Here is a 19,991-nt window from a genome sequence, read left to right as displayed (position 1 = left end):
GTGTTGTGTAGCTATGAATCCAGTTGTTTTTTCTACCTTGCATGTGCTTCCAGTGTTTTACAACTAATGACTTTGTCCACCCTTTATTCCCCAGGTTCCCAATACAATTATGGAGTTTTGAGAAGGGTTTTGTGTGTTTTTGGGGGGGAAAGGGGGTCTTTCCCCTCAATTTTGATGGACTATTTGAAGGGACTTTCTGGAGGGTTACTGCCTTTTGTAAAATATTGTATATATATTTTTTTGAAGTTTGAAAAGGAGAGAATATTTTTTGTAATATATTTATAGTATATTTGTATTTTATTTTATATAAGTGTAGAATTTATATATACGTTTATTGATTCCTGGTGCCATTGTATGTTTCTAACACATTTGGTTGTGTTGAGCTTTGGGTCTACATTGTGGACTAAGATGACCTAAAACAAGGCCATGGGGTTGCTAGGGTGCTGTGGAATCTCAACACAAGCACAATTCTAGCACCTCTTAACAATCTCCCACCTTTTTCTATTTTCTTCAGAGAGCAGCTACTTACAAAACATTATAATTTCAAAGTTACATTGACTTGACCTAAAGCATTCTCTTAGGGTTTGTTGCTGTTTCAGTGTTTGTTTTAGAGTTGGGAGTGGGGGGAGCAGGGTCTCCGTGACTGGGTAAGTTTGCTGCTTTAGAGCGGGGAGTTTACTGCAAAGTTTAGAAGTCTCTCAGGATGAGTGTGGTGATGGCAAACCCGGACTGCACGCCAAAATGCCGCTCCTTGCGGCATGCAGATGAAGTGGTGGCGGCGCTGACGCGGGGTTCAGAGGGGAGCCTGCGGGCCTTCCTCAACGCCCACTGCCACAACGCGGCCACACTGAGGGACGCCTTCGGTCGCACGGCCCTGCACCTGGCCGCCTCACTGGGCAAGAGGGCCCTGCTGGAGTGGATGCTGGAGAGCAAGAGCCCTGACCTCATGGTGAAGGACAAGGAGTCTGGCTGGACCGCCCTGCACCGCAGCGTCTTCTACGGACACATTCACTGCCTCATGTCACTCATTAAGGTGAGTCTCCCTCTGATTCAGAACTAATGTTTAGATGACTGGGCCTCCTTTGGCCTCTACATACAGTGGCAAGAAAAAGTATGTGAACCCTTTTTGTATTTCCTGGAATTCTGAAAAAGTATGTGAAACCTTGGATTTTATAACTGGTTGACCCTCCTTTGCCAGCAATAACCTCAACCAAATGTTTTCTGTAGTTGCGGATCAGACCTGCACAACGGTCAGGAGGAATTTCGGACAATTCCTCTTAACAAAACCGTTTCAGTTCAGAACTTTTCTTGGGATGTCTGGTGTGAACCGCTCTCTTGAGGTCATGCCACAGCATCTCAATCAGGTTGAGGTCAGTATTTTGTTGTTGATTTGTTTTGTTTTGTGTCGTTGTCCTGTTGCATCACCCAATTCTATTGAGCTTCAATTGGCAGATAGATGGCCCTGCAAAATGTCTTGATAAACTTGGGACTTCATTTTTCCGTTGACGATAGCAAGCTGTCCAGGCCCTGAGGCAGCAAAGCAGACCCAAACCATGATGCTCCCTCCACTGTACTTTAGTAACTTTACAGTTGGGGAATGGTTCTGGTATTGGTGTGCTGTGCTCTTTTTTTTCTTCTTCTCCACTCAATGCTGTGTGTTCCTTCCAAACAACTCAACTTTAGTTTCCTCTGGCCATAGAATATTTTGTCAGTAGCGCTGTGGAACATCCAGATGCTTTTTTTGTAAACGTCAGATGTGCAGCGATGTTTTTTTTGGACAGCAGTGGCTTCTTCCGTGGTGTCCTCACATGAACACCATTCTTGTTTAGTGTTTTACGTATTGTGGACTCATCAAAAGAGATGTTAGCATGTTCCAGAGACTTCTGTAAGTCTTTAGCTGATATTCTGGGATTCTTCTTAACCTCATTGAGCATTCTGCGCTGTGCTCTTGCAGTCATCTTTGCAGGACAGCCACTCCTAATTAGAGTAGCAACAGTGCTGAACTTTCTCCATTTATAGACTATTTTTCTAACCGTGAACTGATGAACATCAAGGCTTTGAGATACCTTTGTAACCTTTTACAGCTTTATGCAAGTCAATAATTCTTAGTCTTAGGTCTTCTGAGATCTCTTTTATTCGAGGCATGGTTCACATCAGGCAATGCCTCTTGTAAATCGCAAACTCAAATTTTGTCTGTTTTTTTTACAGGGCAGGGCAGCTCTAACCAACATCTTTAATCTCGTCTCGTTGATTGTGCTCCAGGTTAGCTGACTCCCGACTCCAATTAGCTTTTGGAGAAGTCATTCGCCTAGGATTTCACATACTCTTTCCAACCTACGCTGTGAATGTTTAAATTATGTTTTCAATATAGACAAGACATACAATAATGTGTGTTTATTAGTTTTAGCACATTGTGTTTGCATATTGTTGTGACTTAGATGAAAATCAAATAAAATTTTAGTACCAATTTATGCAGAAATCCAGGTAGTTCCAAAGGGTTCACATACTTTAAATTATTGCTACTCTATTCTTAACTGCTACATCACTTACAGCTAGATGTAGTTATAGGGAAATAGTATACTGGCCCTAGTCGAGAATGGTGCTTCTGTGTTGCAGCATGGTGGCATTCTCTCCACCCAGGATAAGGAGGGCCTCTCTGTCCTGGACTTAACCATGAAGGACAGACCAGCACACGTGGTGTTTACGAAGACTGGTGAGGATCGCTTATCGTTTCATATCCATCTCTCATTTAGACAATGCATGACTAAAAAGTGAAAAGGCGGATGTTTCTTTAAAGCACATGGTAAAGACGGCTGTCAATCGTTGTCGTTTACCTGTAGAAAATGGTGTTGGAAGTCTTGGCTAGGGATGCACGATATATCTGTGAACATATCGGAATCGGACGATAATTAGCTAAAAATGCCAACATCGGTATCGGCCGACGCTAGCTAACTATAGCTACTGAAACAGATTGTCGTTATGTGACGTGTATCTTTTTTGACACGCAAAGACCCAAACGACGTTCTGTAGAAATCCTGGTGGAGAATGAAACGACTGAATAAGTGAACAACAAAATGGCACAGCAAGTTAGTGAAAGAAATAGGTTTTGATTATGTTTTACTGGTAATGGGGACATACGTAAATGCCAACAAATTAACTTTTTGGTCAGTGTGGTGTGTGTAACCTTTATTTAACTAGGCAAGTCGGTTAAGAACAAAATCTTATTTACAATGAGGGCCTGGACCACGCTGGGCTAATTTTGCGCAACCCTATGGGACTCCCAATCACGGCCAGATGTGATACAGCCTGTATTTGAACCAGGGACTGTAGTGAAGCTTCTTGCACTGAGATACAGTGCCTTAGACCGCTGCTTCCGTGTGTGTTAACTATTTAACCGTACTAGAATGCTTAAGGCCGCAAACATTTTCAATATCGGTATCGGGTTTTGTTGGCAAGGAAAATATCGGTATTGGCCAAAAATGTGATATTGGTGCATCACTAGACTTGGCTGTGACAAACGTTGTTTTGTAACTTTTGTTTTCTCTCTCTCAGACCCCACTGAGGTTTATACCTGGGGGAACAACACCAATTTCAGTCTGGGGCACGGGAACCAGGAGAGCAGGCATCACCCGGAGATTGTGGATCTGTTTGCCCGTACCAGGGTTTACGTCAAACAGGTAAACAAACTGACTACTATAGAGATCCAATAACTGTTCTCTTTAATTATTTGCAGTCTATGCTCTGTGCCTTTCCTCTTAAGGGGAGGTGTTCTGCCTCTGTTTGCCACCAGCTATTAGATAGTCACATGAGTCATGACAGGGCTTCCCCACCTTCAACATCCTAGTCTCCTGGTGCCTCCTCCCTCCACACATACTTGGCCTCAATATATGGCTCACCAGGGGGATCCATCACAACAATGCTTATGTAAACACGGTTGTCCTTTGGGTCTCCTGGATAACAGCCCCCCCCCCCCCCCTCCTGGCAAAACAGACCCCCTCCTGGGATATTCCCTCACTACAGGCTGTTCTCCTGGGAACAACGGGCATGGGTAGGAACTAGGAAACAAAGGTGTTCGCATAAGTTGGCATTGTTCTTATTGGGTGGTTGTGTACGGTATAAGGGGTAAAATCACAGCAATGGTAACTGGCTATTATGTAGCTCTCTTGTAACGAAGCTAAAATCACATCAGGAGACCACTTTTGAAGTCTGTCTTATGTGTAGTTACCTTTTAATTTGAGTGCACATGCACCTAGCACTGTTTTAGTTTGCAGTGTGTTTCTGTAGCACACGTGATGGAGTTGGCAAAACAAATGCAAAACAAATGCCCACTGGATTGACGCAAATAATCATGAAATCATTCTACCAGGTTGAAGGCTACTTTTAGGCTACTTTTAACTTAACATATAGTTGAGTATGTTTTGGGGAAAGCCTTTACAGCCTTTACATCTACCAGAAGACAGTTATCACTAGCATCGCTATATATATGTTTTTACTGTCCCTTTTTTTCGTTGCTGTGGTGGCAACAGTTTAGAGGCAATGCGCCGCTGCTAAATGAATACCGGGGAAACACTGACTGACATCATTGTCCTATCACTATGGATTTGGGGGTTTTAGAAATTGAAATATAATTTCTAAGCTCCTTTTTAGTGAGAGGGTGAATGACAGAGGAGTAGGACAGGTGCACTGGGCTTGGGTTCTGTGTCTGGCTTTGTCTAGCCCAGCTCTGCATGGTTAAACCCACGTTGGCCTTATGTGCGGTCCCCTCTACAGTGTCCCTGATGGCCATGTGGAGGCCCTTAGAGTGATTAAGGCTATTGGCACCAGACAGCACCTGTGTTACTGCCCAGTCTCTCTTTCTTTAGTACAGAGCAGGGTTCCCCAACTTGTGGCCCATTCTTTCATTTGGCCCCCAAGTTTTTGGAGGAAAAAATATATATATATTTTCATTGTTGGACATAAGACTGTAAAAACAGCAGGAAATCAGCTCCAAGTGATTTTAATAAATCTGTTCCAAGTATTCCTGTGTGTAATAGAGAGATGTGATCGTATACAAATTTAAGCAAGGTTTGAAATGATTGTTTTAGTCAAACATTATCTGTTTGGGCTTCTTGCGGTCAATTTGCGGTCTACATATTATTTTGAATTAGGTTCCGGCCCCTGAACATCTGCTCAAAAACATATCGGGCCGCGGCTGAATCTAGTTGACGATCCCTGGTGTTCTAATTATCAGCGTAAGAACACTATGAAAGCTATATCAGTGCTGCCACGTGATCGTTTCCCCTGCACTTGGCACATTCCAAGCTTAATTGCACCCCTCATACATCTTCCTCCTACAGATAACCATTCTCTTCTGGTGTAGACCCTCTAAACCTAAGCACTCAATATTTCAATATGATACCTGATAATTAACCCTATTCCAAGTTTAGGAGTTAGAACCCAGAATCCATCACTGGTATAGATGGTGCTGCGAAGTCTGAGGAAGAAACCTTGTAAGATAACTTTGTGTTTTTTAGGTAATGTTGTAGAGATCTATGAGGTCATTTTGTGGAGATGTAGGCCCTAACTATGGTTAGAACTGTTTTCCAGCGGTTATTTAGACCCTTGACAGGAAGGACCTTTTCACAGGGAGCAATGCTAGGGAATTCATTCCTATGACATCATCAGCTCTCGTGCTCTGCTACAGCTATGTCATAGGGTGGCATGCATTCCTAGTAAAGTACAGATTTTGACTAAAGTCTTTGGGTTAGATATGTTATAGCTATATCCAATGTAATATTGAAAGGTAATGACCCAACTTTTGAGTTTATCTAAGTTTCATTATTGTCCTATGGCAGGTTGCTGTTTAGCATCTACATTTTATACACATTTTCATGACCTTTGCTCAGTGGGGAGCAGATCCCATTTCAAGACCTCTCAGTGACCTACTGGTACCCCTACATGGAGTCAGAGCCTTTGTCCTCAGTGCAACCTGCCCACAGTCCAACAGGTGCTAGGGGTTAAATATTTATCCCAGTATGACATGCTTTAATTAAATGAGCCGGGTATGTGTGTGGGGCTGTCTCGTTATCAATGTGATACATCGGGGAAACCTCCCCTTCGCCCTATTGAGAGCTGGAGGGGACAATGCATTAGTAATGATGTTTACTTTTCCACTTGTGCCCCGGCCTATAGTACCACCACTATTTGACTATTACTACGAGAGGGCTTCGTTTGGCCACAGAAATCAATCAACAATCAATCAAACATGCTGCAGTCTTTTTCTTTGAGTGGAGCAAAATTGTCTCACTGAATAGACCTACATTATTGATTACCCCCAAAAATGTGTTTCCTTTCCTCTCAGGTGGTGCTGTGTAAGTTCCACTCCGTGTTCCTGTCTCAGAAGGGGCAGGTGTATACATGTGGACACGGGCAGGGAGGTCGGCTGGGACACGGGGACGAACAGACATATCTGGTGAGAATACTATATTGTATCTGACCTATCAAATTTTATTGGTCACATAAGTGTATATTCTACCCATGTGTGAATTGGATTTTTTTTTTTTTTTGTGCATATCCCACTCCCCCTGAGACACCCTTCGAGAGGGGGTCATGACCAGGGATCAGCCATTATTGACAGCGACCCAGGAGCAATTAGGGTCAAGTGCCTTTCTCAAGGGCACATTGACAGTTGTTTTCACCCAATTGGCTCTGTGATTTGAACCAGCAACCTTTTGGTTACTGGACCAGCACTCTTAACTGCTAGGCTACTTCCTGTATGTCTGTTTAACTCTGTTCACATGCTTCTAGCTTGATAAGCTGTAACCACTCCACCCTGAGTGTACCTGGGGTTGATTTGCACACCTGTGTTAACCTGGTTTGAAATACTTTTTTTGAAATGTGTTTGAGCTTGTCTGGCACAATGTAACCAGTGGAATCGTCCCAAAAGTGTCCACTTCAATATTGCCCCGTTTTTGAAGGCACGCCAGGGCAGGCGCAAGCAAACGTTCAAAGTATTTGACATGTAAAAAAAAAAAGAACATACTATTCAAAGTGAAATAGGGCTGTGGATTTTTATCATCGGTCAGGTTCCTCGGATGGTGGAGGGGCTCCTGTCTCATCACTGCTCCCAGGTGGCTGCAGCCAAGGACCACACGGTGGTGCTGACCGAGGAGGGCTATGTCTACACCTTCGGCCTCAACACCTTCCACCAGCTGGGACTGGCTCCCCGCCCGCCTCCAGCCACCTGCCCAAACAGGTAAGAGAGACACCTGGCCAGGCATGGTGCCCACATAGAGACTACATAGCTAGGCAGCTAGATGGGGCGTTGTCCCTAACCACGTGAGCGGAGTAGGACAAGCTAAGGAAAAAACTCCCGGGGCCTCATTTAGCAATATATATGTGTGTGTTTGTTATGACAATTGCATGAACAAATCCAATGCATCAGAAGACAAACATGTACACAGCAGACACTTGAATCTGAGGGAAGCTGAATTAGTGTGGATTGGTTGTTGACTGACGTTGGTCTTGTCCAATGGGATGTAGGTATTCTCCAAGACTCTTAAAGGCAGGACTGTTATTGGTGTAGCAGCGGGGAGATTCCACACAGTTCTGTGGACCAGGGAGGCTGTCTACACAGTGGGACTGAACGGAGGGCAGCTGGGTAAGTCATGATTGGTTTCCAATGACTTTGAAGTTAAGTCAAGGCAACTAATGATATGCTCTATCATTCCCCTACCTTGAATTTATACGTGGTGATGGTTGACTTTTGACCTTTAGGCTACCTGTTGGACCCCAACGGGGAGAGGTGTGTGACCGCGCCTCGCCAGGTGTCTGCCCTCTACCACAAGGACGTCACCATCGCCATGGCAGTGGCCAGTAATGGGGCAACGTTGGTGGTGACAGAGAAGGGAGATGTCTACCTGCTAGCTGACTATCAGTGCAAGAAGTTGGCATCCAGGTGACTATACCGATAGTGGAGAAGTGACTACCAGGGTCACGGTTAATTCCATTTCATCTCAGGAAGTCAACTGCAATTCCAGTTTCTCATTGAGGAGAATTGGAATACACATTTCAGTTTACTTCCTGAATTGACCGAATTCCAAATAACATTTTCTTTATGAGAGAGAGATGACGTTGATCGAATTAGCATAATACAAAAATCCCCATTAAAAATAATTATCTTTAAGCTTGAGAGATCTGTTTTGCATTGGATGTGTCTCAATCCACCGCATCCGCCTATTTAACACTTCTGCATTTGCGGTGAAAGGTGACAGAGCTAGAGCGAAGTTTGTCAGACCATGAGACATCCTGAATATCGATCTGGAGCACCCGACCGGTTTGGCCTACAAACTATTATGACCACTCGATGGAAATATGAGTCTCACGAACACGATGGTGTTTACTCTGCGACCCACACAAGCGTCGTCTGAAGTCAGTACAGCCGAACTCCCAACTTCTGTCTGTAGCGTCAGAACAGTTTGGGATACATACTAATATGACCCCTCTGTGTCAAGGTGAGACTCTCATGGACACGTACATGTTGGTTGTTTTGCTCTCATTTATGAAAGTACACTACATGACCAAAAGTATGTGGACACCTGCTCGTCCAACATATCATTCCAAAATCATTGGTATTAATATGGAGTTGGTCCCTGCTAAAACAGCCTCCGCTCTTCTGGGAAGGCTTTCCACTAGATGTTGGAGCGTTGCTGCGGGGACTTGCATCCATTCAGCCACAAACATTAGTGTGGTCGGGCACTGAAGTTGGGCGATTAGGCCTGGCTCGCATTCGGCGTTCTAATTCACCCCAAAGGTGTCCAATGGGGTTGAGGTCAGGGCTCTCAGCAGGCCAATCAAGTTCCACACCTATCCCGACAAACCATTTCTGTATGGTCCTCGTTTTGTGCACGGAGTCATTGTCATACTGAAGCAGGAATGGGCCTTTCGCAAAATGTTGCCACATAGTTGGAAGCACAGAATCGTCTAGAATGTCATTGTATGCTGTAGCGTTAAGATTTCTCTTCACTGGAACTAAGGGGCGTAGCCCGAACCATGAAAAACAGCCCCAGACCATTATTCCTCCCCCACCTATCTTTACAGTTGGCACTATGCATTGGTGCAGGTAGCGTTCTCCTGGTGTCCGTCGGACTGCCAGATGGTGAAGCGTGATTCATCACTCCAGAGAACGCGTTACTACTGCTCCAGAGTCCAATGGTGGCGAGCTTTACACCACTCCAGCCGACGCTCGGCATTTCGCATGGTGATCTTAGGCTTGTGTGCGGATGCTCGGCCATGGAAACCCATTTCATGAAGCTCCCAAAGAACAGTTATTGTGCTGACATTGCTTCCAGAGGCAGTTTGGAACTCTGTAGTGAGTTTTGCAACCGAGGACAGACTATTTTTTTTACACGCTATGTGCTTCAGCACTCGCTGTGTGGCCTACCACTTGTGTGGCCTACCACTTTGCGGCTGAACCCATTGTTGCTCCGAGACATTTCCACGTCACAATAACAGGACTTACAGTTGACCGGGGTAGCGCTAGCAGTGCAGAAATTTGACAACTGATTTGTTGGAAAGGTGGCATCCTATGACGGTGGCACGTTGAGTCACTGAGCATTTCAGTAAGGCCATTCTACTGCCAATGTTTGTCAATGATGATTGCATGTCTGTATGCTCAACGTTGTACACCTGTCGGCAACGGGTGGTTCTGAAATGGCGGAGTCCACTAATTTATATGTGTCTACATACATACACAAAAGTATGTATATGTATAGTGCCATTAGAAAATTATTCAAACCCTTGACTTTTTCTACCTTTTGTTACAGCCTTATTCTAAAATGGATGTAACCTTTTTTAAAAAAATTTTTTTTATCTCTGCAGTCTACAGACTACCCTATAATATGAAAGGTTTTTAGAAAGTTTAGCAAATTTATGAAAAACATTTTTTATACTTCAAGGGGTCTTAAAAATCAAATGGTAAAATGATCATTGGTATGACCTTAAAACAATTCCATATAGCTTAGTAGTTACCCCCCTCCTGGCTTAAACAGGGCATAGACAATAATGGGTTAACAGGAGAGAGAGCGAGATATATGTGATGATCATTCTACTGTCACTCGCTCTTTAAAAAAAATGTATATATATATACTTATTTTTTCCCATGCCCGATGTTTCTTTCAGACAACTGAACATCCGGAAGGTCCTTGTGAGCGGAGGCAGCCTGGACCATCGTGTGGACCCCCAGGTCCTGAATGAGGGAGGGGGAGAGAAGGTAGCCATCCTGGCCCTGGATGAAGCTGGGAGGGTAAGGACCAGCTGGGTCCAATACATTGAAAAATACCAAATACTTATAGTGGTGATGAGCTACAGTCATTTTGTTGGTGGATTCTTCATGTTCAAACGATTCACTCTATATTGATCACCCCTCAAGCTGATGTATTTGAGCCATTGATTATCTTATCCCGTTCTTTATTACTTAAAAAGAAACTGTTTGGATGATGATGTGTGTTGATCTATGTTTATTCTATGCATTTGTTGTCACCACAGACTGACAATGCCTTTACTTGTCCCTCTGGATTACTAAAGTGCTATTGAATTGATTTCTCGCTCTCCGTCAGGTTTTCTGCTGGCGCTCAGTGGGCGGTTCGGTGAGACAATGCAGGTGGGCATACGGGCGCCAGGTGTTCATGTCAGACATCGCCCTGAGCAGGAACAACATGATGTTTGTCACACAGGAAGGGGAGGGCTTCAGCGGACAGTGGCACGGAGAGTACAGGAAGACCGTGGAGAAGAAAGGTGAGTTGAGAAAATGGTTTACTCTCATAGCTCAGCGACGACACAATGATACTTCTGAGTACAACCAGTATTCTTTCACTTTCCTCGTTTACATGTATGGTGGATGATGAACTTCATGAAGTATGGAAAAATAGTAAACAAGACTTAGATTCAAAAGTACTCTTTTGCACCCTTGAATGTAAGTAATGTGTACTATTTCTCTGTTCTTCAGGATGTTTATCATCCCAGCATAAATCAGAAGTTGTTTGGATTTGAATCATTGGGAAGTAAGTTAGAATCACTGCGTTTTGTCATTTTACTAAAGCATTTCTCCCTTGTGTGCTTTAGATGGGAGTGTGGAGGTGTGTGGTTACCCAGAGGGTGGAACTGTGTACGAGCGAATCCGCTTGGAGAAGCTCCCCTATGTCCACCGTGCGGTCAGCATCACCATGGACTCCAAGGGACGCAACTTTGGAGTGCTGCAGTCTGACCCTAAAACCAGGTACTGTTCCTCTGTGTTGTCGCACCTTTTAAATTTTTTTTTAACTGTGTCGTCTTTATTAGGCCACACCGTAACAAAACGTTTTGAAATGGTCAATAAGTGTTTGTTGGGAAGTTCAGATAGTACATCCCTTTTTAACTATGTTTTGGAGCATTTCGTGCCTAGTGAACATAACCCTGATTCGTGAACAAAATGTCTGATCTCTGTCCTTCCCCCGCCCAGCCTGTTTGAGATTCCCAGCGTATCTCCCTCCTCCTTCTCCCAACACTTCCGGGGCCTGCTGGAGGAAGCGGACGAGACGGACAGCATCCACGACTTGACCCTGCAGGCTGGAGACCGCACCTTCCCCGCCCACAAGTACCTCCTGTCCATGAGGTCCGAGTTCTTCAGGAAGCAGCTGGTGCCGGACGGGGGGGAGGGTGACGGGGAGGTGAGGAGGAGCGAGGATGCGGTGGGCTGTGACCTGCTGGTGGTGGAGACGGTGAGCCCTGAGATGCTGGAGCACATCCTGAAGTTCATCTACACCGACTCCTGTGATCTGCTGGTGCAGGGCCACCGGCCTCGAGTCTTCGGTCAGAACCAGAATCAACAGGGCCCGGAGCAGGAGCAGCTGATCAGCAGCCTGCAGGACCTGGGCTTCCATGAGGGCAACCTGAGGGACCGCTTGGCCCTGGAAGTGTACCGCTCGCTGACCCCATCGGCCCGAGGGGACGGAGACAAGCCCAAAAGCAAGGGCACCAAGCCTGGGAAAAAAGGCAAGGGAGGCAAGGCTGGAGCTGGAGAGGGAGGAAGAGTCAACCCGGTCAAGACCTTACAGGTCGTGGCCAAGAAGCTTGGCATGGGCAGTCTGTCGGCACGGTGAATACTGAGTTGGTTATGATTGTTGTCCCCCACGATGAAATCGGGTAGTGGACTGTGGGTCGGTCCGTTCGTACGTTTGTCACACGCGATATATCTCAGACAGTGGCCCGATTTTTGACAACTTGAGTGAATGATGCATCTTACCATTGAGAGCTGGCATTTACAAAATTATACTGATTGGCCAGATGGTGGCGTTATAACATGTGATTGAAAATGCAAACTTTGAAAGGTCATGCACCTCACCCCGTTTGAGCTCAAGTCCCAACAAGGAACATATTTGTTTCAGGGAAACATGTTTTTTTTTTTATATCTAGAATATGTTTTTAAGATGGTTATACCATGGGTCATTTAGCTATCTGATTTGGGATTTTAGGACCCATGTAGGTGTATATTTTTTCAAATATTTGATGAAACATTGAATTTGGGCTTCTTCTATTAGCCAGCCTTAAACGCATTGAATAACATGTTCATATGTGGCACAACCGAATGTCCAACAATGTATCAATAGGAAGTATGGTTTGAGGTGTCTGAAGGTTTCATGTGTAACCCTTGGCCCATAAAATCCTATTCATTTAAATTATTTTTTTTTTAACCTTGAGACGAGTCTTGTGACGCTTGTGGGCGTCATAGAGTAAAACGGAGAACACGTTTGTAAGAGAATTGATGGTGGGGTCCTTTTTGTTTGTAGCTCAAACAGTTCGGACTTGACAGAAGTGTTTGGGTTTGAGACATGAGACTAGTCCTGTGAAGCTTGTGGGTGTTGTAGAGTAAAACCAAGAACACATTTTGTGTTCAAATAGTTTCTAGCCACAACCGTTGGGCACTGCAGACGTTTCGTGAGAACCGATTTTTCATCACCGGATGTGTTGGATTTGAGACACAGCCCATGCAAAAAAAAAAAAAAAATCTTAACTGTTGAATTGATGGAAATGTTGTCTTATGTTAATTGATTTTCACACTGGCATTGACCTGGGGGGGGGGGGGTTATTAACATGTTATAACCCGTAGTGTATTTTGTTAAATACATTTTATTACAGTTTGGATGGAGTGCAGTATGACAACGGGAAGATCAATGTAGTGCTTAAGATGACGGCCAACAAGCCACGATATAACCAGAAAAAGTGGTGAGTAAATTGCCGCGTGGCAGATTAACTGAGACAATGTTGTGTTCATAGAAAGATAATTACTAGAATGGACATTCCTATTCAAGTCAATGTCCTGTGACTCTATTCAGTTGTGTGTGTCATTGTCAGAAAACCAGGGTAGTAAAATATCAAAGCGGCGATCTTGTTCCCCGTCTAAGCTGTATCTCTGTCTCCCCCAAGCTCCTACCTCTGTGATGTCACTCTGAGGTCTGAGGATGGCAAGGAGTTCCCCTGTCACAAGTGTGTGCTGTGTGCCAGACTTGGTGAGCTACTATGTGTCAAGATATTGTTGCGTTTCTTGGAGTTTGAGGGGTGAACTGTGGGTTTGGGTTATTCAAGGTTGTAGACATCTGACACTAGATTGGTCATTTGTTAACTTCTTGGCGCACCCATCCCGTTAGCGGGATAATTTTCGTCAACATCCTCCGAATTGCAGAGTGCCAAATTCAAATTGAATTACTAAAAATATTTAATTTTCATGAAATCACATGTTCAATATAGCAAAACACAGCTTAGTTTGTTGTTAATCCACCTGGCATGTCAGATTTCCAAAAAGCTTTACAGCGAAAGCAAACCAAGCGTTTATGTAAGGACATCTCTCTCAGCAGACAAAACATTAAAAACAGCTAGCAGCAAAGTAGATTGGTAACGAAAGGCAATAAAATTAATCGCTTACCTTTGATCTTCAGATGTTTGCACTCACGAGACTCCCAGTTACACAATAAATGTTCCTTTTGTTCGATAAGGATTATTTTTATATCCAATAACCTCCATTTGGTTGGCACGTTTTGTTCAGTAATCCACAGGCTCGAGCAGTCACGACGGGGCAGAAACATATTCCAAATAGTATCCGTAAAGTTTGTAGAAACATGTCAAATGTTTTTTATAATCAATCCTCAGGTTGTTTTTACAATAAATAATCGATATTTCAACTGGACCGTAGCTTTTTCAATAGGAGAGAGAGAGAAAATGCACATGCAAAACTCTAGGGACACCCAGCCATCCACTGACGCGATGTGATCATTCTTGCTCATTTTTCAGTATAAAAGGCTGAAACTATGTCTAGACTTTGCACACCATGTGGAAGCCATAGGGAAAGGAATCTGGTTGATATCCCTTTAAATGGAGCGAAGGCAGGCAATGGAACAGAGAGCTTTCAGGAAAAACAGCACTTCCGGGTTGGATTTTCCTCAGGTTTTCGCCTGCAATATCAGTTATGTTATACTCACAGACAATATTTTGACAGTTTTGGAAACTTTAGTGTTTTCTATCATAATCTGACAATTATATGCATATTCTAGCTCCTGGGCCTGAGAAATAGGCAGTTTCATTTGGGTACGTTTTTCATCCAAACATCAAAATACTGCCCCCTACCCTCAACAGGTTAAAGTTTTCGGTACACAGATTAAACCTAGCCCTGGACTAAAACCATGCTCAATGGACAATCTCAATTGAAAATTATTTTTAATTAAGGAGTAAGATGTTTCTGGGATGATTTTTGGATATTTCTTAGTGGCAGTTCTATTGTAAACATGTCATGTGTTTCAGAGTACTTCCACAGTATGCTGGGGAACCCCTGGATAGAGGTATGTTATGTTTTGTCTTTTATGTTATTTCATGTTTATCAATCCATATTCATTTTTACAATTGATAAAATATCTGTTTTAGTTGCTGGCAATTGAAGGTATTGCTCATTGTACACTAAAGCTTAATTTTAATATTGCCAGAAGTAACCGTTGGCTCTGAAAACGTTATCTCACATTGTGCTTGAGTAAGTGTGCTGCTACTTGTGATCAGTGATGGTAATGTAGTTGTTATGTGCCCCCCACAGGCCACTTCTTGTAGTGCCCTAGAGATGCCCACCAGCTCAGAGATACTGCAGGTCATCCTAGAATATGTCTACACTGACGAGTCTCCCACTATCAAAGGTACAGAACACGCCAGATCATGCATATGCAACCTGTACACACACACACACACACACTCAGTGAAAAATGCTTTGGAACTATGGATGTAAATGAGCTCTCTTGCTAACTTGGGTACATACACATTGACTCTGTAATGTTGCTAAATGTGCACTGTCCCTGTCAAATAAGTAAATCAAATAAATATTGAGTTAAAAATAAGCATCCCACGTGGCTACCCATAATAATATTTACGAACCTCGTGTTGACTTTGATCTTGATGCACAAGGTAGTTGGAAGCTAAAAGTCTGTCTCTATCCACTTCCAGAGTCTCTCAATGTGGAGTTTGTCTGCAACGTGTTGGTGGTGGCCGATCAGCTTCTCATCACCCGACTGAAGGAGATGTGTGAGGTGGCCATCACTGAGAACCGTATGTCCTCTCATCTTCCCTCTGTCCTCTTAGCCCTCTCTGCTCTCCTCCCATGCCTCTGTCCTCCTCTCTTTCTCTGTCCTCCTCTCTTTCTCTCCTGTCTGTCAACATGTTAAACAGCTTTGTCTTGAAAATCACCCGTGTGAGAGCACTGTCCTGTTTGTTTTAAAAAATGTCTTCCTCTTCCGTCTCCTCAGTGACGCTGAAGAACGCTGCGGAGCTGCTGCAGTTTTCTGCCATGTACAACGCTGAGCAGCTCAAACTGTCCTGCATCCAGTTCATCGTGCACAACATGACTGCCCTGCTCGAGTCCAAGTGAGTGTGTGTATTAAGTACATTCGGAAAGTATTCGGACCACTTTACTTTTTCCCCATTTTATTATGTTACAGCCTTTTTTAATTTTTAATTTATTAAAGGCACTTAAAAAAAAAATCTGTCTTCACACCTTACACCACACTATTAAAGACGACAAAGGGAAACCCAGACGTGAGCTACCCAGTGATGTGAGCCTACCAGACTAGCTAAATGCCTTTTCTGTTCACTTTGAGGTAAGCAACACTGAAGCATGCACGAGAGCACCAGCTGTTCTGGATGACTGTGATAATGCTCTCGGTAGCAGATGCGATCAAAACCCTTAAACAGGTCAACATTCACACAGCTGCTGGGCCAGGCGGATTACCAGGACTTGTACTGAAAGCATGTGCGGACCAACTGGCAAGTGTCTTCACTGACATTTTCAACCTCTCCCTGACCGAGTCTGTAATGCCTAAATGTTTCAAGCATACACCCATAGTCCTTGTGCTCAAGGAAGCGAAGGTAACCTGCCTAAATGATTACCGCCCGTGGCACTCACGTCGGTAGCCATGAAGTGCTTTGAAAGGCTGGTCATGGCTCACAACATCCACCCTTGACCCACTCCAATTTGCATATCGCCCCAACAGATCCACAGATGGCGCAATTTCAATCGCACTCCACACACAAATCAAACCTGGACAAAAGGAACACCTATGTGAGAATGCTGTTCATCGACTACTTAGCGTTCAACACCACGAAGCTCATCCCTAAGTTAAGGACTCTGGGACTAAACACCTCCCTCTGCAACTGGATCCTGGACTTCCTGATGTGCCGCCCCCAGGTGGTAACGATGAGACTGCTTATAGGGAGGAGGTCAGAGAACTGGCAGTGTGTGGTGCCAGGACAACAACCTCTCCCTCAATGTGAGCTGATTGTGGACTACAGGAATGGCGGGCCAAACAGGCCCCCATTCAACATTGACGAGGCTGTAGTGAAGCAGGTCGAGTTTCAAGTTCCTTGGTGTCCACATCACCAATGAACGATCATGGTACAAACATACCAAGACAGTCGTGAAGAGGGCACGACAACCTTTTACCCCTCAGGAGACTGAAATGATTTGGCATGGGCCCCCAGATCCTCAAAAGGTTCTACAGCTGCACCATTGAGAGCGTCCTTACCGGTTGTATCAACGACTTGTATGGCAACTGCTCGGCATCTGACCATAAGACGCTACAGAGGGTGGCGCGAACGTCCCAGTTCATCACTGGGGCCAAGCTTTCTGCCGTCCAGGACCTATATAATAGGCTGTGTCAGAGGAAAGCCCATTAAAATTGTCAGAGACGTCAGTCACTTAAGTCAGACTTTTCTCTGCCACCGCACGGCAAGTGGTTCCAGAGCACCAAGTGTAGGACCAAAAGGCTCCTCGACAGCTTCTACCCCCAAGCCATTAGGCTGCTGAACAATTCATAAAAATGTCCACCGGACAATTTACATTGACATCCCCTCTTGTACACTGCTGCTACTCGCTGTTTGTTTACCTATGCATAGTCACTTCGCCCCCACCTACATATACAGATTACCTCAACTAGCCTGTACCCCCGCACACTGACTCGGTACCGGTGCCCCCTGTATATAGTCTCGTTATTATCATTTTTACTGTGTTTGTATTATGACTTTTTATCTTAGCCTACTGGGAAAATATTTTCTTCTTGAACTGCACTCTTGGTTAAGGGCTTGTAACTAAGCATTTCATGGTAAAATCAACACTTGTTGTGTTCGGCGCATGTGGCAAATGGTTTGATGTAGATTTTTAATGCAAATTTTATTACAAATAAAATAACTGAAATCACATTTGCATAATTATTCAGACCCTTAGTACTTTGTTGAAGCACCTTTGGCAGTGATTACAGCCTCGTCTTGGGTATGACGCTGCAAGCTTGGCACATCTGTATTTTGAGTTTCTTCCATCTTTCTCTGCAGATCCTCTCAAGCTCTGTCAGGTTGGATGGGGAGCTGTTTTCAAATCAAATAATTTTGTTGGTCTCACACACATGGTTAGTAGATGTTGTTGCGAGTGTAGCAGTGCTTGTGCTTCTAGTTCCGACAGTGCAGCAATATCTAACAAGTAATCTTAACAATTCCACCACTACCTAATACACACATCTAAGTAAAGGAATGGAATAAGAATATATGGATGAGCAGTGACAGAGCGGCATAGGCAAGATGCAATAAAATACTGTACATATGAGATGAGTAATGTAAGATGTGTAAACATCATTATTAATAAAGTGACTAGTGATCCATTTGTTAGTGGCCAACAATTTCAAGACCATGTAGGCAGCAACCTCTGTTAGTGATGGCTGTTCAACAATCTGATGGCCTTGAGACAGAAGCTTTGATGTGCCTGTACTGACCTCCCCTTCTGGATGGTAGCTTGGTGAACAGGTAATGGCTCGGGTGGTTGTTCTTGATGGTCTTTTTGACCTTCCTGTGACATCTGGTGCTGTAGGTCTCCCGGAGGGCAGGTAGTTTGCCCCCGGTGATGTGTTGTGTAAACTGCACCACCCTCTGGAGAGCCCTGCGGTTGAGGGTGGTGCAGTTGCTGTACCAGGTGGTGATACAGAATGCTCTCAATTGTGCATCTGTAAAAGTTATTCAGGGTTTTATGTGCCTAGCCAAATTTCTTCAGCCTCCTGAGGTTGAGGCGATGTTGTCCCTTCACCACACTGTCTGTGTGGGTGGACCATTTCAGTTTGTCTGTGATGTGTACGCTGAGGAACTTTTAAAAAACTTTCCACCTTCTCCACTGCTGTCCCTTCGATGTGGATAGGGGGGTGCTCCCTCTGGTGTTTCCTGAAGTCCACGATCATCTCCTTTGTTTTGTTGACGTTGAGTGAGAGGTTGTTTTCCTAACACCACACTGAGTGCCCTCACCTCCCTGTAGGCTGTCTCGTCTTTGATGGAAATCAAGCCCACTACTGTTGTCGTCTTCAAACTTGATGATTGAGTTGGAGGCATGTGTGGCCACGCGGTCGTGGGTGAACAGGGAGCACAGGAGGGGGATGAGGACGCACTGTTTTGGGGCCCCAGTGTAGAGGATCAGCGAAGTGGAGATGTTGTTTCCTACCTTCACCACCTGGGGTCAGCCCGTCAGGAAGTCCAGGACACTATCACACAGGGTGGGGTTGAGACCCAGAGCCTCAAGCATAATGATGAGTTTGGAGGGTACTATGGTGTTGAATGCTGAGCTGTAGTCAATGAACAGCATTCTTAAATAGGTTTTCCTATTGTCCAGATGGGATAGGGCAGTGTGATGGTGATTGCATAGTCTGTGGACCTATTGGGGCGGTATACAAATTGCGGTGGGTCTCGGTTCACTGGTAAAGTGGAGGTGATATGATCCTTGACTAGTCTCAATCACTTCAGTTCTCTCCAGAGATGTTCAAGTCCAGGCTCTGGTTGGGCTACTCGAGGACATTGAGACTTGTCCTGAAGCCACTCCTGCGTTGTCTGAGTACATGCTCCAGAGCGCTCAGGACTTCATCAAGGATCTCTCTCTACTTTACTCCGTTCATCTTTCCCTTTATCCTAACTAGTCCCCCAGTCCCTGCCGCTGAAAAACATCCCCCACAGCATGATGCTGCCACCACCATGCTTCACCATATGGATGGTGCCAGGTTTCCTCCAGATGTGACACTTGGTATTCAGGCCAAAGAGTTCAATTTAGGTTTCATCAGACCAGAGGATCTTGTTTCTCATGGCCTGAGTCCTTTTGGTTCCTTTTGGCTCCAAGCAGGCTGTCTTGTGCCTTCTTATTGTGGGGTGGCCACTCTACCATAAAGGTCTGATTGGTGGAGTGCTGCAGAGATAGTTGCCCATCTGGAAGGTTCTCCAATCTCCACAGGGGAATTCTGGGGCTCTGTCAGAGTGACCATTGGGTTCTTGGTCACCTGCCTGACCAAGGCTTTTCTCCCCTGATTGCTCAGTTTGGCTGGGCGGCCAGCTCTAGGAAGAGTCTTGGTGGTTCCAAACTTCTTCCATTTAGGAATGATGGAGGCCACTGTGTTCTTGGGGACCTTCAATGCTGCATGAATATTTTTGTA

General features: G+C 44.6%; 1 protein-coding gene across 1 annotated transcript in view; it reads left to right on the top strand.

Annotated features, from left to right (window-relative positions):
- LOC115106410 (inhibitor of Bruton tyrosine kinase-like) overlaps positions 1 to 19,991 on the top strand; it is a 34,071-nt gene that overhangs the window by 1,249 nt on the left and 12,831 nt on the right. Inside the window, 18 exon segments of the mRNA XM_029629125.2 lie at positions 95 to 1,033; positions 2,617 to 2,713; positions 3,553 to 3,677; positions 6,341 to 6,451; positions 7,065 to 7,194; positions 7,197 to 7,234; positions 7,522 to 7,639; positions 7,756 to 7,936; positions 10,159 to 10,282; positions 10,596 to 10,773; positions 11,101 to 11,254; positions 11,477 to 12,112; positions 13,153 to 13,239; positions 13,441 to 13,523; positions 14,809 to 14,846; positions 15,092 to 15,188; positions 15,493 to 15,594; positions 15,792 to 15,909. Of these exon segments, the coding sequence (XP_029484985.2) occupies positions 704 to 1,033; positions 2,617 to 2,713; positions 3,553 to 3,677; positions 6,341 to 6,451; positions 7,065 to 7,194; positions 7,197 to 7,234; positions 7,522 to 7,639; positions 7,756 to 7,936; positions 10,159 to 10,282; positions 10,596 to 10,773; positions 11,101 to 11,254; positions 11,477 to 12,112; positions 13,153 to 13,239; positions 13,441 to 13,523; positions 14,809 to 14,846; positions 15,092 to 15,188; positions 15,493 to 15,594; positions 15,792 to 15,909 (2,747 nt within the window). The 5' untranslated portion in view covers positions 95 to 703.

The sequence above is a fragment of the Oncorhynchus nerka genome, linkage group LG3, assembly GCF_034236695.1.
Source record: "Oncorhynchus nerka isolate Pitt River linkage group LG3, Oner_Uvic_2.0, whole genome shotgun sequence".
Lineage (NCBI taxonomy): Eukaryota > Metazoa > Chordata > Actinopteri > Salmoniformes > Salmonidae > Oncorhynchus > Oncorhynchus nerka.
The sequence above is the reverse complement of the archived record's forward strand: the minus strand, read 5'-3'. Positions and strand labels throughout refer to the sequence as shown.